This window comes from Petaurus breviceps, unplaced genomic scaffold (assembly GCF_028583685.1).
Source record: "Petaurus breviceps papuanus isolate PSGF00001 unplaced genomic scaffold, PetGlider_PUasm1.0 37, whole genome shotgun sequence".
Lineage (NCBI taxonomy): Eukaryota > Metazoa > Chordata > Mammalia > Diprotodontia > Petauridae > Petaurus > Petaurus breviceps.
In genome coordinates, this window is record NW_027186296.1 from 76,441,545 (window position 1) to 76,455,902 (window position 14,358).

General features: G+C 36.8%; 2 protein-coding genes across 4 annotated transcripts in view; one reads left to right on the top strand and one right to left on the bottom strand.

Annotated features, from left to right (window-relative positions):
* BTRC (beta-transducin repeat containing E3 ubiquitin protein ligase) overlaps positions 1 to 14,358 on the top strand; it is a 212,315-nt gene that overhangs the window by 99,739 nt on the left and 98,218 nt on the right. Inside the window, exon 3 of one of the 3 annotated variants that reach the window (XM_069098782.1) lies at positions 12,440 to 12,534. The exons of 1 other annotated variant lie outside the window; for it this stretch is intronic. In XM_069098782.1, coding sequence (XP_068954883.1) covers positions 12,440 to 12,534 — 95 coding nt within the window. The remainder of the gene's footprint in view (positions 1 to 12,439; positions 12,535 to 14,358) is intronic. One more of the 3 variants, XM_069098780.1, reaches the window with a different exon arrangement.
* The window catches only part of NPM3 (nucleophosmin/nucleoplasmin 3), a 390,782-nt gene continuing 378,180 nt past the window's right edge, over positions 1,757 to 14,358 (bottom strand). Inside the window, exon 5 of the mRNA XM_069098783.1 lies at positions 1,757 to 1,870. Coding sequence (XP_068954884.1) covers positions 1,782 to 1,870 — 89 coding nt within the window. The 3' untranslated portion in view covers positions 1,757 to 1,781. The remainder of the gene's footprint in view (positions 1,871 to 14,358) is intronic.

The following is a 14,358-nucleotide window of genomic DNA, read 5'->3' on the forward strand; positions in this document are numbered from 1 at the left end:
ATAAAGAGCAATCGTGGCAACAAAGAAGCTAAGACACAGAAGAGAATGACTCCAGAACATTTATAAGCAAAACTTTAGAGCCAAACACAGATTGGGCACAAACTCAAGTAGAATTCCTAGAAGATATGAAGCAAGAGTTTAAAATCTTTTTAAAATGTTTTTGTAAATGGAATGAATGTAATTGGAGGGAAAACTGGAAAAGAAATGAGAACCATGGAAGAATTGAAAAGGGACTTACCGTGTTTCCCCGATAATAAGACACTATCTTATTAATTTTTTTGGACAGAAAAACACCAGAGGGCTTATTTTCAGGGGAGGGCTTATTTTAATGAACATTGACAGCAATTTTAATAAACAGGTAAATGTGAACAAAAAAACGTACATTTATTCAATAATGATCATGTCATCTTCTTCTTCAACAACATCGTCATAAGTGTCCATACCCTGAATTCCGTCCTGGATGTCTTGTGCCTCCATTTCCTTCAGAAGAAGTGGACCCAATCTGTCATGTCCAGCAATATAGCTCTCTTTAAATGAATATGTCTTGTCCAGGTAACCTGCTCGTAGTGCCTTGGCGACGCAGCTGTCAGTAATTTTATCCCATGACTTCTTCACCCAAGTCACGACTTCTTGCAGACAGGGCTTCACAAAGTTTCCACGCTGATTTCTTTCCATTCTATTTTCAATGTAGTCATTGACTTCCACGCGCAAATGGTCCTTGAATGGCTTCTTTATTGCAATATCAAGGGTCTGGAGATAGGCAGTCATTCCTGCAGGAATCATTACTTGATCTATTCTTCTCTCTGCAAGGAAGTTCTTCATTTCTTTAGCGCGGTGAGTGTTGGCTGAATGTATCAGACCTCTTTGGTTACCTCGCATAACAAGTGGCAGCATTAAATCAACCCACTTTCTTATAATAGCTTGTGTACACTAGGCTTTTTCGGTTTCAAGAACATAAATGCCAGATACACGTTCAATCTTATCTTTCTTGCCCTTACTGATGATTAGAGGTGTGGCTTTCTTTCCATCCAAACAAATTGCCAAAACACAGGTGACCCGTGCACTTTCATAGCCAGTGGTGGGAATGTAGATTGACGTTGCACCCCTGTGATGAATTGTTGTTTGAGATCCTTGTCCCATAAACACTGCAGTTTCATCCATAGCAATCATATTGCAGGTTTGGTACTTGGAAATGTGGATCCTATCAATAAAGGACTTGAATGCAAGTGCACGTTTAATAACTTCAGCATCTTCCAGCTTAAACAGTGTTGTTGATCTTCTTAGGGACAGTTCATACCGTTGAAGGAAACCGTCCAACCAGTGTTGTGATGCTTTGAATCCTTCTGAGACCATTTCAAACTCTGGTGCCATTGAAAGGGCAAATGCTTGAATATCAGCCCTGCGCACAACCAAGGCCTTTGCTCTCCTGTCAGCAATCCATTCACCAATGAGGATCTCCAAGTCAGGATATAAGGGCTGCCGACCTGATCCAGACCTGCGCTTTTTCCCTTTTCCCTCATCCACCTGTTGATTGAGGTTATTATAATCTGCTCTCCATTTTCTGACCATTCGAAGATCCAAAAGTTTTTCTTTACAGAAAACTGCAAGATTCTTGCCATGTGACTCCTCTACAATTGCTTTCTTATACTCAACAGTATAGCTCTTCCTTTTTGTACTCATGTCTGGGGGTCAAAACAGACAGAATAATAAAATTATGACCATCAGTCCTTTTCACTCCATCATGCCCCCTGAGTTCTTCTTTTTTCCTCCATCATGCCCCCTCACTCCCGCTTACATACCGGGTTTTTATGTTGTCCTGCCTCAGCTCTCCTCCGCGGCACTGCTCTCAATGGCTCCAGCAAGCAAATCACTGGGGAAGAACAGGATGACGCGCTCACTGCTGCAGCTCTGATTGGATGCAGCTCAGAGCGCGGCGTGCGTTTCACCCGGGGGGGGGGGAGACGGTGCATACAGAGGGTACCGTAATGTAGCGTGTAGCACAGGGGATCACTTTCACTACAGTAGCAATCTCAATAGGGCTTATTTTCGGGGGAGGGCTTATTTTAGAGGAATCTTACACAGTAAGGGGAGGGCTTATTTTCGGGATAGGTCTTATTATCGGGGAAACACGGTAGCATGTCACAAGAGGTACAAAACCTTGCCCAAGCAACAAACTCAAGGAAAATTAGGGTGGACCAAGTAGAACCAATGACTCCCATAAGAAACAAGAAGTAATCAAACAAAATCAAAAGGCTAAAAAAAGGCAAGAAAGTATGAGGTGCCTCATAGTAAAAACTAACCTGAAAAACAGATTGAGGAGAAAAAATGTAAGAATCATGAGACTATCTTAATGCCCTGACACCTCCCCCCCCCCAGAACCTAAACATCCTATTTCAAGAAATATTAAAAGAAAATTGCCCAGATCTCTTAGAACCAAAGGGCAAAGTAAGGAGTAAAGGAGAGCCGAATGGTCTATGTCCCCTCCTGAAAGAAACCTCAAAATTAAAATTCCCAGGAAAATCATAGCCAAAACCCCAAGATTCCAGGTCAAAGAAAAGCAGTCAGAAGGAAAGAATTCAAGTACTCAGGAGCCACAGATAGCATCACACGTGATATAACAGCCACCCCTTTAAAGGACAGGAGAACTTAGAATACAGTTTTCCAGAAGGTGAAGGAAATAGGTTGAGTCACAGCCACAAATACTTACCTAGCAAAACTGAGTATATGCCAAAGGGAGGAGAATAAATTTTTAATGAAATAGAGAACTTCCAAACATTCCTGATGAAAAGATCATAACAGCATAGAAACTTTGAAGTTCAGAGCTGAAGAGAAACATTAAAAAAGGTAAACATGAATGAAAAATGATAAAGGGCTAGACAAGGATAAACTGCTTATATTCAAATATGAGGAGATAATACATGTGTCCTCAATATCATCAGCAGGGGTCAAAGAGGGAATCCAATTAGACAAGGCTTGGAAGTGGTTCTGTTATGTCTTGATAATCTTAAGAATGGAAAGAGAGGGAAAGAATATGCTGAGACAGAAAAGAAAGGAAGGTTAAGGAAAATTATTTCACATAATCAAGGTGCGTGCACAAGTAGACATCTGTCCAAACAAGGAGGAGATAGGAGAAATGTCTGACACTTGAACTTCATTGTCATCTGAACTGGTTAAAAGAAGGAAGAATGTGTGCGCACGCACGCGCACACACACACACAGAGTTATATACAAAAATGCATTTCACTCAGCAAGGAAATAGAAAGCAAAGAAGAGAAAGAGGGTGTCCATAAATGGGGGATTGATGAATGTGTTATGGTATATATAAATGAGATAGTATACTGTTTGCTGAACTCTTAGTAATGTAATGACCAACCTTGATTCCAGAGGACTAATGATGAAACACACAACCCACCTCCAGATAGAACAGTGAAGGGCTTACATACAGAATGAGGCAACTATATTTTTTGACATGTCCAGTCTACAAAATTGTTTTGGTTGACTATACATGTTTGTAATGGAATTAGTTTTTCTTATGTTCTCCACTGGGGGTGGGAGTGACTGTTAGGGTGGGAAGGTGAGAAGGTAAATTTTGTCTGATTAAAACAAATATATGCATATTGTAATGTAATGCCAAGCAAAGGCAACTTCCCAAGGTTCAGAATACCAGCATAGGTGCTCTCCATTTTACTCAGTGACAAATTAAGAACAGAGAAGATCAAAACATGACATCATTCCAAATACAGCATTTACTAAGTGTGATTAAATAATCTCCAAGTACCACCCCACCCCAGGACCTTCCACTCATTCAATCAATTACAAAGTCCCTGTTCTAAATACTACTCCACCCCTAGGCTGTACCTTCATTTAGTCCATCACAAAACCCCTCTTCTCAAATGGAGATTAGTTTCCAAACATAAGTAAAGTGCATTCATTTGTTCAACCATAGAACACAAAAAGGTCAAAAGTTCCCCACCCCTGGATCACAATTGAATCTACCCCAGAGTTACATCAAGTTTAAGCACAGCACTTAATACCCAAATGGAGGTCTTTTCTTCATCTTGACACAAGAGGCAAGTTCTCAGCAATCTTAGTTCCTAGGGAGACAAGGCTTAGCAAGGCCACAAGATACATTGCCAGTCTCTTCATTAATTCATCCTCTGTCTGCAGAACAGTCCTAGAACCCCAGAAAACATTAGCAAAACCCTCTCCCAGGATTTCTGTAAACATACAACAAGAAAATCCTTCTTCAGGGCTTCTGAACCAACAGAAAGGTTCCCAGACCCCTGCAACAACAGCACTGTCCTTCACCAGTGGACAGTATTCGCTCTCTGTCTGCAGGACAGTCTCAGGAGCTCTTAGCCAACAGCCAGATTCCAGGACTTCTTCAACAACAGCACTGTCTTTCACCAGTGGACAAATCTGGCAAAACAACATCAAAACAGACAGACAAAGTACCAGCAAAACAGCCATGTCTCCTCAGTCCTTAGTAGCTCCGGGGGCAGGTCTCAAAAGTCCAGAGCAATTCAGAGTGGCCCTCAGCAATCCTCTCATTCTCTCTCTGCCTCCACAAGGGTGCTGCTTCCAAAAAGTTCTTCTGCCTCTCTCTTGTGTCTCTCCAAATCTACAGCACCAGCTCCTCCCAGTTCAGGACTCTCTTTTCACATCAAGTCCATCCCACAGATGGGATTAACAAGCTCTGGGTTTTAACACAATCAAACCAATAACCAAGCCAATACAGGGGGATCTTTATATTCCATTACTATCACACATGTATATGTAAATGGGATCAGATATAGCAGAAAGATCAAAAATGGAGGAAAAGCCATTTGTGGTAGAAGCAACATGTACAAACATCCTTGCCACATAGTTTAGGATTATTTTTTTCACTAAAAGATGATGAAATAGTCTTCAAGACTTAGAGAACTAGGGTTGAAGCTGTTGGTACAACTTCCTGGTTGCCTAAATGCAAAAGGGCCATTGGAGGCTCCTTTGGTTGGCCACAGTTCTGACCAGGCATCCGCCATGGTAAATGTGGAGAAAAGGAAGTTGTGCCCAGTTGAACCAATACTATACTTTTTCTGAATATCCTTTTCATGCTGTTGTTAAAGAAATATTTTTAAATGTTTTTAAAAAAAAAGATATGGCAGGGAAATCTACTTGTAGAGAACGGAACATATTAGATAAGCTGCTTATTAGACCATATGAAATGTAGCTACAATCATAAACCATCAAGTATTCTAGTCACTGTCTAGTTACCCTTAAGAGAACTGTTTCCTTACTAGTGGCCAGAGGTGATTTTGTTTTCCTCCTGATTTGGGGGTAGACTCTTTGATTGAAGAACTGATGAGCTCTCAGTTATTTATCTGTGTACTAGCTAAATAGTGAAGTGATTGCATTGTTTTATCAACAAGCATCCAATCAATCAGCAAGCATTTATTAAGGATCCACTGATGAGCTAGACACTGCTCAATGCTAGAGATACAGATTCAAAGAGGTTACCTTCTAATGGGAGAGAAAACAATATACATAAATTATTCAGAGTAAGTATAAAGAAAACAGATAAAAATTAATTTAAAAAATAGTGAAATAGAAGAAATACAAAGTAGTTTGGGATTTTTTGGGTGGGGAAGAGGGGAGACAATGGCATGTATGGGAATGAGGAAAAAAAACTTGCTGTGTCTTAAAGGAAGGGGGAGATTCTGAGCACATTCTGGGACTCTGGTGGTCCAGTGCAAAGGTACTGAGCTTGGAGATGAAGTGTCATGTGAGAAACAGAGAGAAAACCAGTTTGGCAGAATTGTAGAACACAGGAAGAAGACAGTTATATGCAAGTTTAGGGCCAAAGTGTGAAGGACCTTCAAAGCTACATAGTTTATAGTTTATCCTAGAGACAGCAGGGAACCACTAGAATTTGAGAACAGAAGCATCATGATCAGACCTGTGCTCAATGGAAATCATTTTGGTGGCAGTGTAGAAAATGGACTGGAGGATTCATTGATTAGGATAACAGAATTACTGACATCAGGAGAACTGAGTGATCTAAGGTTCTGGTCTCAAGCATGTTTTTCCTTATTCTAGGATGTTTTCATCTGTGCAGGGAAGCATAGGTTTGAATCCCACTTCTGATGTGTCCTGTCCTCACTTTTTACCAGGAAACTATATAGTATAAGAGAAATAATTCTAATTCTGGAATCAAAAGACCTGGGTTCAAATCCAACCTGTGATGCTTACTCTGTGTGTGATTGTGGGCAAGTCATTTAGCTTCTCTAAGCCTCAGGTTCCTTATTTGCAAAATGAGGGAATTGGAATAAATTGTTCTTGAGGTCTCTTTTCTGCTCTAGATCTATCACCCTATGTACTGAATTCTTTAGAGTAATAGAAAAAAATTACATCCCACATCTTTAGGGAGCTTATAATCTGTTTGGGGACATAGTCATAAAAACAAGTTAAAAACAATAAAAAATAGTATTTTGGGACATTAAGTAGATAACAATATGGTGCCAGTCTACTAAGCCTGAGACATCACTGATAAGAATATGCCCCAGGAATCAAGGTACCAGGCAAAATCCTTTGATGGAGGCAAAGGTCATATTGATCAGAATACTCGAACAGAATGAAGGCCAAAACTGGACTGCTTTTGTTGAATTTATTATATATTTAGAAGGAAGAGCAAGTTCTATATAGTACAGATTTTCAATTTCCCATATAAATCCTTTTTCTCTTCTACTTTGTATGTGGAAATGATCATTTTATTTGATAGTGATTAAGGTTTGGTTTTCTTCTTTAAGTTCCTTTTCTTTCTTTCTTTCTTTTTTTTTTTTAAAGAATACTGTATCAAAAATATGTGTAAGAACTTAGCAGAACCCTGGACTGTTTCTCTGGAAAGTCCAGTGAAATTAACATTTGTTATATTTCTCTTGGATTGTTATCTAACTCATATCTAATTCATATTGGGCCTTCCTCATATGGGGGTAGGGAGTGGACTGTAACAGTTCCTTTAAATGCAAAATTGTGTGGTATAGTCTATAAGGGCCATCACACTTTAGAGGAGAAGATTTGTGAGAACTATATTTCTAAATAAGGAAATGTTTCATGGAGAAGACAGAACTTGACTTGTACCTTGAAAGATTGTAGGATTTTCATTGAGGACATAGAACCGGAATGCCTGAAGAGACAATTAGGAAGGAACATAGTGTGTTAGTGGTCCACCCACTGAAGAAATTCAACAAACATTTATTGAGTGCTTGACTAGAGCAGAGTTTGCAAAATTAGTAGTGGTGGAAAATAAAGCTGCACAGAAGCTGGCAATGGATTATGGAGGGCCTTTAAAACCAGGCAGAGTAGTTTTTATTGTATATAGTAGAAAACGGGGAACCATTACGGGTTTTTGAACAGGTGAGTTTCAGAAGAATAACCGTATTTAAGGATGTATTTAATTTGTCATGTTTAAACAGGTAATTGGCAGGAAAGAGAGGTGGGGCAAGGCTTCAAGTTAGGGAGACTAGCTAGTAGGCTTTCACCTAATCCAGGCAAAAGGTGTTGATAGTTTTGAGCTTGGTTAATATTAACTGTAGGATTACAGATATGGAGAAAGATAGATATGAGAGAAATTTTGAAGGAAAAATGGATAGACCCTGATAACTGACCAAATTTCATGGGTGAGAAAGAGGAATGAATCAGAAATTTTCTCAAGCTTTCAAGGCTGAGTGAATGGTTGGTATCATTGAAAAGTGACAGGGAAATTGGGAGAGAAAGGAAGAGGAGTTTCATACATGTTAATTTTGAAATGATTTTGATTTGTCTCCTGAACCCTTAGTCTAATTCTTCTTTTATTCAGTATTCTTCCTTCCTGGCCTTCTGATATTCATTGAACAAACATTAGCACCAAGTTCTTGCTACACAGGAAACATTTCAAAATGTAGTCTTAAGATCTGATATTGTATTGTATACCAACAAATAATATGTTTCCCCTTGACTTCTCAAACTTCAACAACGTTAAAATTGTTATAGCCCTGGACAAATTAAAAGTTTGAATTTGACTACCAAGTTATCATTGAAATGTATGGTTCTCCCCCTTTGCCAGGGTTTATTAATACTATTGAACTAGAAAGTATGTGGATTAGCAAAAGTACATTTTATGAAAGTTATAGCTAGTTATATCAGTTTTTCTTCCAGAAAGTTTTAAACTATGATTAATTCCCAAAATGTTACCTTGATATCTCAGATATAGTTTGGAGGTGACCCTGGTTTCTGATATCAGAGTGTAAGCTCTGGGAAGTTGAACCAAGCTAGAAAAGCTTTGAGAATGGACCTGGTTATGGTTTTCTATCTTTCTTCTGAGAACAGGCTAGCTAAGGTCAAAGCAGCTAAACACTGTTGACTGTAGGATTTTTCAGCCACAGGTACTCTTTTAAAGTATATTTTATTGATGCCTTTTATCTTTACTTCACATACAGTTCTTGTAACACCATATCTTAAATTGTTGAAGAATTGTGTGTGATCTGCATCAGTGGAGAGAGTATTCACACAAATGAAACCAGATATTTAAATTACTGAAGTAAGCTATCATTTTAGAATTCCCACAGAAGCACTTTAGCCTAGTTTACTGTAGAGGGTTTTACTTTAATTGCTAAAATTTTTAAATTTTATTCTTTTATTTAAATCTTTCTAAAATGACTATGTATATACTTGCCTTCCTAAATAGAGTATAATTTCGTCTTTTCTTGACTCAAGGTCATCAATTTGAAAATCAGTTACTGTGATGTACCATAGACATAAATAAAAGACAAATCCTTTGTTTTCCCTCACACCTCCTATAAATTAGCTGAAATGTTTTAGTTTACATACTTCCAGAGGGATACATGGAAACATTGAAGGTATGGCTTTTTAGATGTGGCTCTGGTGGCTTTTTGTAGGTAGCTGATGTCTTCAGTATCAAATCCAGGTGGCTGTTTGGCACATGCAAATGCATGAAAGATGGTCTATGTATTTCAGGGTTGGTGGTATTGAAATACAGTTGATATATGTGTTCCACATACACTAAAAGAAGTCCCATCCCTTCAAGGACTACAGTACTTCTCTGCAAGTTGTTGTTTGTCCTCCCAAATTGCAAAGTTAGTCTGTCTTTAGTCTCTTCATAATTAGCTTATTTCTCCTCTTCTATCAGTGTCTACTGCTTACTTCCCCACCTGCAACTAATAATTGCCACCATTGCCAATTTCCATCTGTCTTTTCTTTCTTATTTTCTCCTCTTTTTCATTTCCTATTTCCTTAGTGTCCTCTCTTTTCCCCACATTTCTCTGCTTTGTGTGAGAAACCTGCCCTTCTTTTGGTAATGGAGACATTAGCAAACTCATTTGAGGACTCCTTTCCTTCTGGGGTGGGGGGGTGGGGAATTGACTGGCTTTCTCTCATAAGGTGCCATTTTTGGCTTTTCAGCTTTTATGTCTGCATTGCTTTGTTGCAATTACTTTGTCACCAGAAAATGGGGAACAGGAGGTCGTAAAAGTGGGAAGAGTCCAGAGCCATTACAGAAGGCTGCCCCAGTTTCACTGAAGTAAGGGAAAATATTATAATTATTTGGGTGAAGTGCCATAAAACGAGCTGTCAACTTTCTTATCTGTTTGGCATTTTGGCTTAGAAATAACCAAGTTTGACCCACTATAAGAATGCAGCATTACAAATCATTACTTTTCATGTTATTTTTTTGTATTGTTGGGTGACCCATAGGAAAAATGTTTGATTATAAATAATTTACTCTAACATAATTTTCTCTGACACCTTTTTTTGGTTACTCTTTATACAAAAAGTACTTGTATATTCTTTGCATTGCTGATAGGGGGGATTAGTTGAGTTATCCCTTCAGTTTTCCTGTTCTCTTGTTACCTTTTATACCTCGGATAACCTTCCATTCTTTCTTGATGGGAACTAATTCCCATCCACCAAAATCAAACAACACAGTGTACAAAATGTTAGAAATTTAGAGGAAGAAAATATCTGTGTGTGTGTGTGTGTGTGTGTGTGTGTGTGTGGCATCTCCCACTTGTTCCTGTTTGATTAGGAATGTTGCTTTCCATATAGTATAGAGAAGCTTGGCATAAATTTTCTTTCATCTTGAACACATAGCTTTTTAACAATGTTTTTATTATAGCTGAATTTCTTTAAAACAAAATATCTTGCCATTTCAGTTTGTTATAACAGGATTTTACAAGTTTTCAATACAGCAAAACTTTATTAATTTGTAATTACAAGAGACTTGGTATTCATTTAGCCAGGTTTGAATTACCTGATCAAAAATGATAGTAGAACAGCTTGTGGGTTTGGAAATAATTGCTTATAAATTAAATGCTAGAGAAATTAGTGAAAATTTTTATTGTGTACATTAGTTTACTAGAATTTTTAAAAAATTGAACTTCATATTATTTTCTAAAAATATATTCATAAATTATATAGTTCTGAACTTGACTTTTCCCTTTGTATGCACTCCTATAATTTGTGGACAGTTTTCTTATTTAGCACTCTACAAATAATAAGCAATCTTTAGTACCCTTTTAAAAATAATCACTAGTCATTCCTTCACTTGATATGGAGAAAAACAAAAATCTCAAAAGTTCTTGGTTTTCTTTCCAGTGCTTATGATAATATATGGTTTTTCTAATTCTAACATTTTTAAGAGCCATCATCTTATTGAGGACATCATAAATTTTAAATATCACAAAATTAACTTCTAAATAAGGTATAGGAGTTTTTGTATCTACCCAAAAGGAGTACTGTATTTCTAGAGCTATTGTAGAGAGCCATGTCCAATTTATATCAACCTTAAAGGGACTCAAATACTCTTCAAATAAGGACTCTTAACTTAGGGTACATAACTTTGTTATTAAAAATATTTAAGTATTTCAACATAGTTTCCTTTATTATGATCCTATGTATTTTATTTTCTGTATTTCAGAATAGCATTCTGAGAAGGGGTCCATGCCACAAAAAATATTAAGAACCCCTGCTATAGAATAAGGGTAGATGCTTGATTTGAAACTTATATGAAAACTTTCATAGATATTTAACAATTACAATTAATTTTCAGTTCTGGAAACAAGATAGTTTCCAGTTAAAATTGTACAAATGATACTATCTCAAAACAATAATAGTTCCGATTTTAGTGTTATAAATGTAGATGCTAAAATTGTTGGAATTTTACCTGTTTTCTAGTTTACAAAATTTACTTATCATGAGTAACCTAGTATAATTGTTGTAACTTATGAACTTTGCTTTAAAGGAAATTTTATTTAGTTATGTTTTCTTCCTAAGTATATGAAAATTCCTTTGTTATCTCTTCTATTTGATAACGACAGAGGCCAGCAGTTTCTAGAAATCATCCTACTCATATCTGAATTAATGACTTAATTAAAATATAATGACTTTCTGACATAAGCCCTCTAGGAAAGATAGGGAAAAGAGCTAAGAAAGTAGACCCAGTTTTGAGGACCCAGAAGGGCCAGAACAAGGCATTAGTATGACTTGGGTAAGGTTTGAAAATTGTTCCTCTGGTGAGTTACTATCCTCTGGAGGCATTGAACTTTGCTTGTAGCATAGGGGTCTTGACCCTGGAGACTTGACTTTTCACAAAACAAATACCTCTGTGCCATGGAAAGCTAAATTTTCTTAAAATAAAAATATGTATTAAAAATATTTAAAAGCACCCCCTTCTAAAAATAATATTCAAAAGTACCCTCACCACCAGTGTCTAGTTGGCTGGTTTCTTATTTTGCTTCTTCCTAATCCCTCTCTGCTGAGACCCAGACTTAGAAAAATATATAAAGCCAACTATTAAAATTGCCAATGGCTTTTTTTTTAAACTATATTTATCATCTGGCATAGTTGAAAATCACTTATTTTTTAAAAAAATTTTTAAAGCAATTGGGGTTAAGTAACTTGCCCAAGGTTACACGGACAGTTTTTTTATGTGGGTGTTAAGTGTCAGAGGCCGGAACCGATCCCGGGTCCTCCCGACTCCAGGGCTGGTGCTGTACTCACTGCACCACCTAGCCACCCCAAAAATCACTCATTTGAAATGGGATATAGAGAATATTTTGGTCGTGGTCCTCAAATAGACCTCATTTGTACCTATTTGTATCTAGTACCTGCTGCTTTAGAGGGAGATAAGCCTGACCTAGAATTTGCATTAGTCACTATGCAGTACCTAAAACATTTGTGAAACACCTCCCCCCCCAAAAAAAACACAACACAACACAAACATGTACATGTGTTTTTAATAATATGTTTATATGGTCCTACATGTATTGGGTTGTATGTATGTGTATATGTACATACAGATAATTAGCACACAGTTATATAATGTTTTAGCTTGAAGAATGAAGGTGGTTGTTATTCAGTTTCCCCCCACAGAATAATGTTGGAGATGATGAGAACTGAATTAAAGCTTACTTTCTTTCACAGAATTCCTCAGAGAGAGAAGACTGTAATAATGACGAGCCCCCTAGGAAGATAATACCAGAGAAGAATTCACTTAGACAGGTATGAAATTCAGTCTAACTTTAAATACACACACACACACACACACACTCCAATAGCAAAACAAACAACAGTCCTCAACTTTCTGTTATCTGCTCTAGAGTGAGTACTTAGAACTTTGACTGGTGCTGTGTGTTTGTGTCTGTGTGTATGTACACATATATACATAAATTTCTAGCCTTTAAAAAAATCACTTCACAATATCTGTGGTGATTAAGTACATGGCAGTCAATTTCTTACATATAATGAAATCATAATGTAAGTAAGATTCCTTAAGCAGGAAAAAGAACATATTTTTTCTTCAATATTTGGCTTAATTATAAAGGAAAATAATTTATATAATTTGTTTATCAAGCCTGACAGACCTAAAGTGGAAACTAACTTCTTTTTACTTATGGGTGATGTTTTCTTTCTCCTCTCCAACTCATTTTTCCCAAAGAGAACAGAGATGGAAAGAGACAGAATAAGTGTGTGTATGTGTTAGGACGTTATTGATATTTTTTCCAGTTTGCTTCAAAGACATACACATTTTACCTGTAAAAGTTTAGTTTTGTGGTGCTTTTTTTTTAATAGAAATAAGAAATTCTGTAAACAACAGAGAAAGTCAACATGATCATGAGAACATCCCAAGGGTGGAAAGAAATGCTTTTCTCTCTGTTACTACTGTTTTGTACCATCTTTCCTTAGTACCAAACAAATACACAAATAGATTGCTTCCAAAAGCCGTTGTTTCTGTGATCTTAACTTAGATTCCTACCTACCTGGGTGGTGAACATCATTTTCATTAAATAGCACTTCCACTGAAGATGGTTTTCAAGGGGCCCAGCAGTGACCAAAGGGCATCAATAGCTAACTCTCTTTTTTATCTCCCTCTCTTTCAATCTGTCTCTTCTCTATATGTCTCTGTCTGAGTAAATGTCTCAGTCTGTCTCTCTCTCTCTCTCTCTCTCTCTCCCTCTCCCTCTCTCTTCCTCTCAAAAATGGAGAGGAGAAAAAACATGGTTTGTAACTAAAAAGAGATCAGTTTCATTTTGGTTCTGCCAGGTTTGATAAATAAATTATATAACCCACAGCAGCAGCAATTTCAATTTATATGGTGTCATGGCTGTTTTTGGTTCTAGTTTACATGTCAGTATGTCTGTCTATATCTATATATATAGATATATATAGATATATATATTCAAACATACACATATATGCACACACAGTGTTAATTTCAGGAATATATACTTGAAGTTGCATATTTTTTATCTACTGTGTATTTAAATTCTTTTTCAGTAAGCACAGTGTTCCATTTTGTAAACAAATTGCCATGATGGAGTTGCTTCATTTTAGTAGATTTTGGAGAGAGTTGTTTGTTTGTTTTAACTTAGTATCAGTAATATTTGAGATAGTTACATCTTAACTTGGTCACTTGAAGGTGAAAAGCTATTTAACATATACATCTGAATTGAAGTACTTTATTGAGTTAGATAAAATTAGAGGTGGGAACACTGTAACTATTATACAGAAACAACTGTCAGTTAACAATGACATGAGAAAAAAAAGTTTTGGCAACTTTATTTAAGCTAACAAACGAATTTTCTCTCTGCAAAGTTATAAATTAATTTTAATAGGCTGGTCCAGATGGTCCATTTGGAAAATGGATAGGCTGATCTGTTGAAAATTAAACTAAATTTATCTCTCTCAGACTTCAAACTGAAGCAAAAGAGAAAATCGTGCCCATTAAGTCCAGCTCATACAGATGGACCAGCAGGTCACACATGGGACTAATCTGATTCATTTAAAAAATAAATGCATGAGTTATTGAATTATTTTACAGTTGCA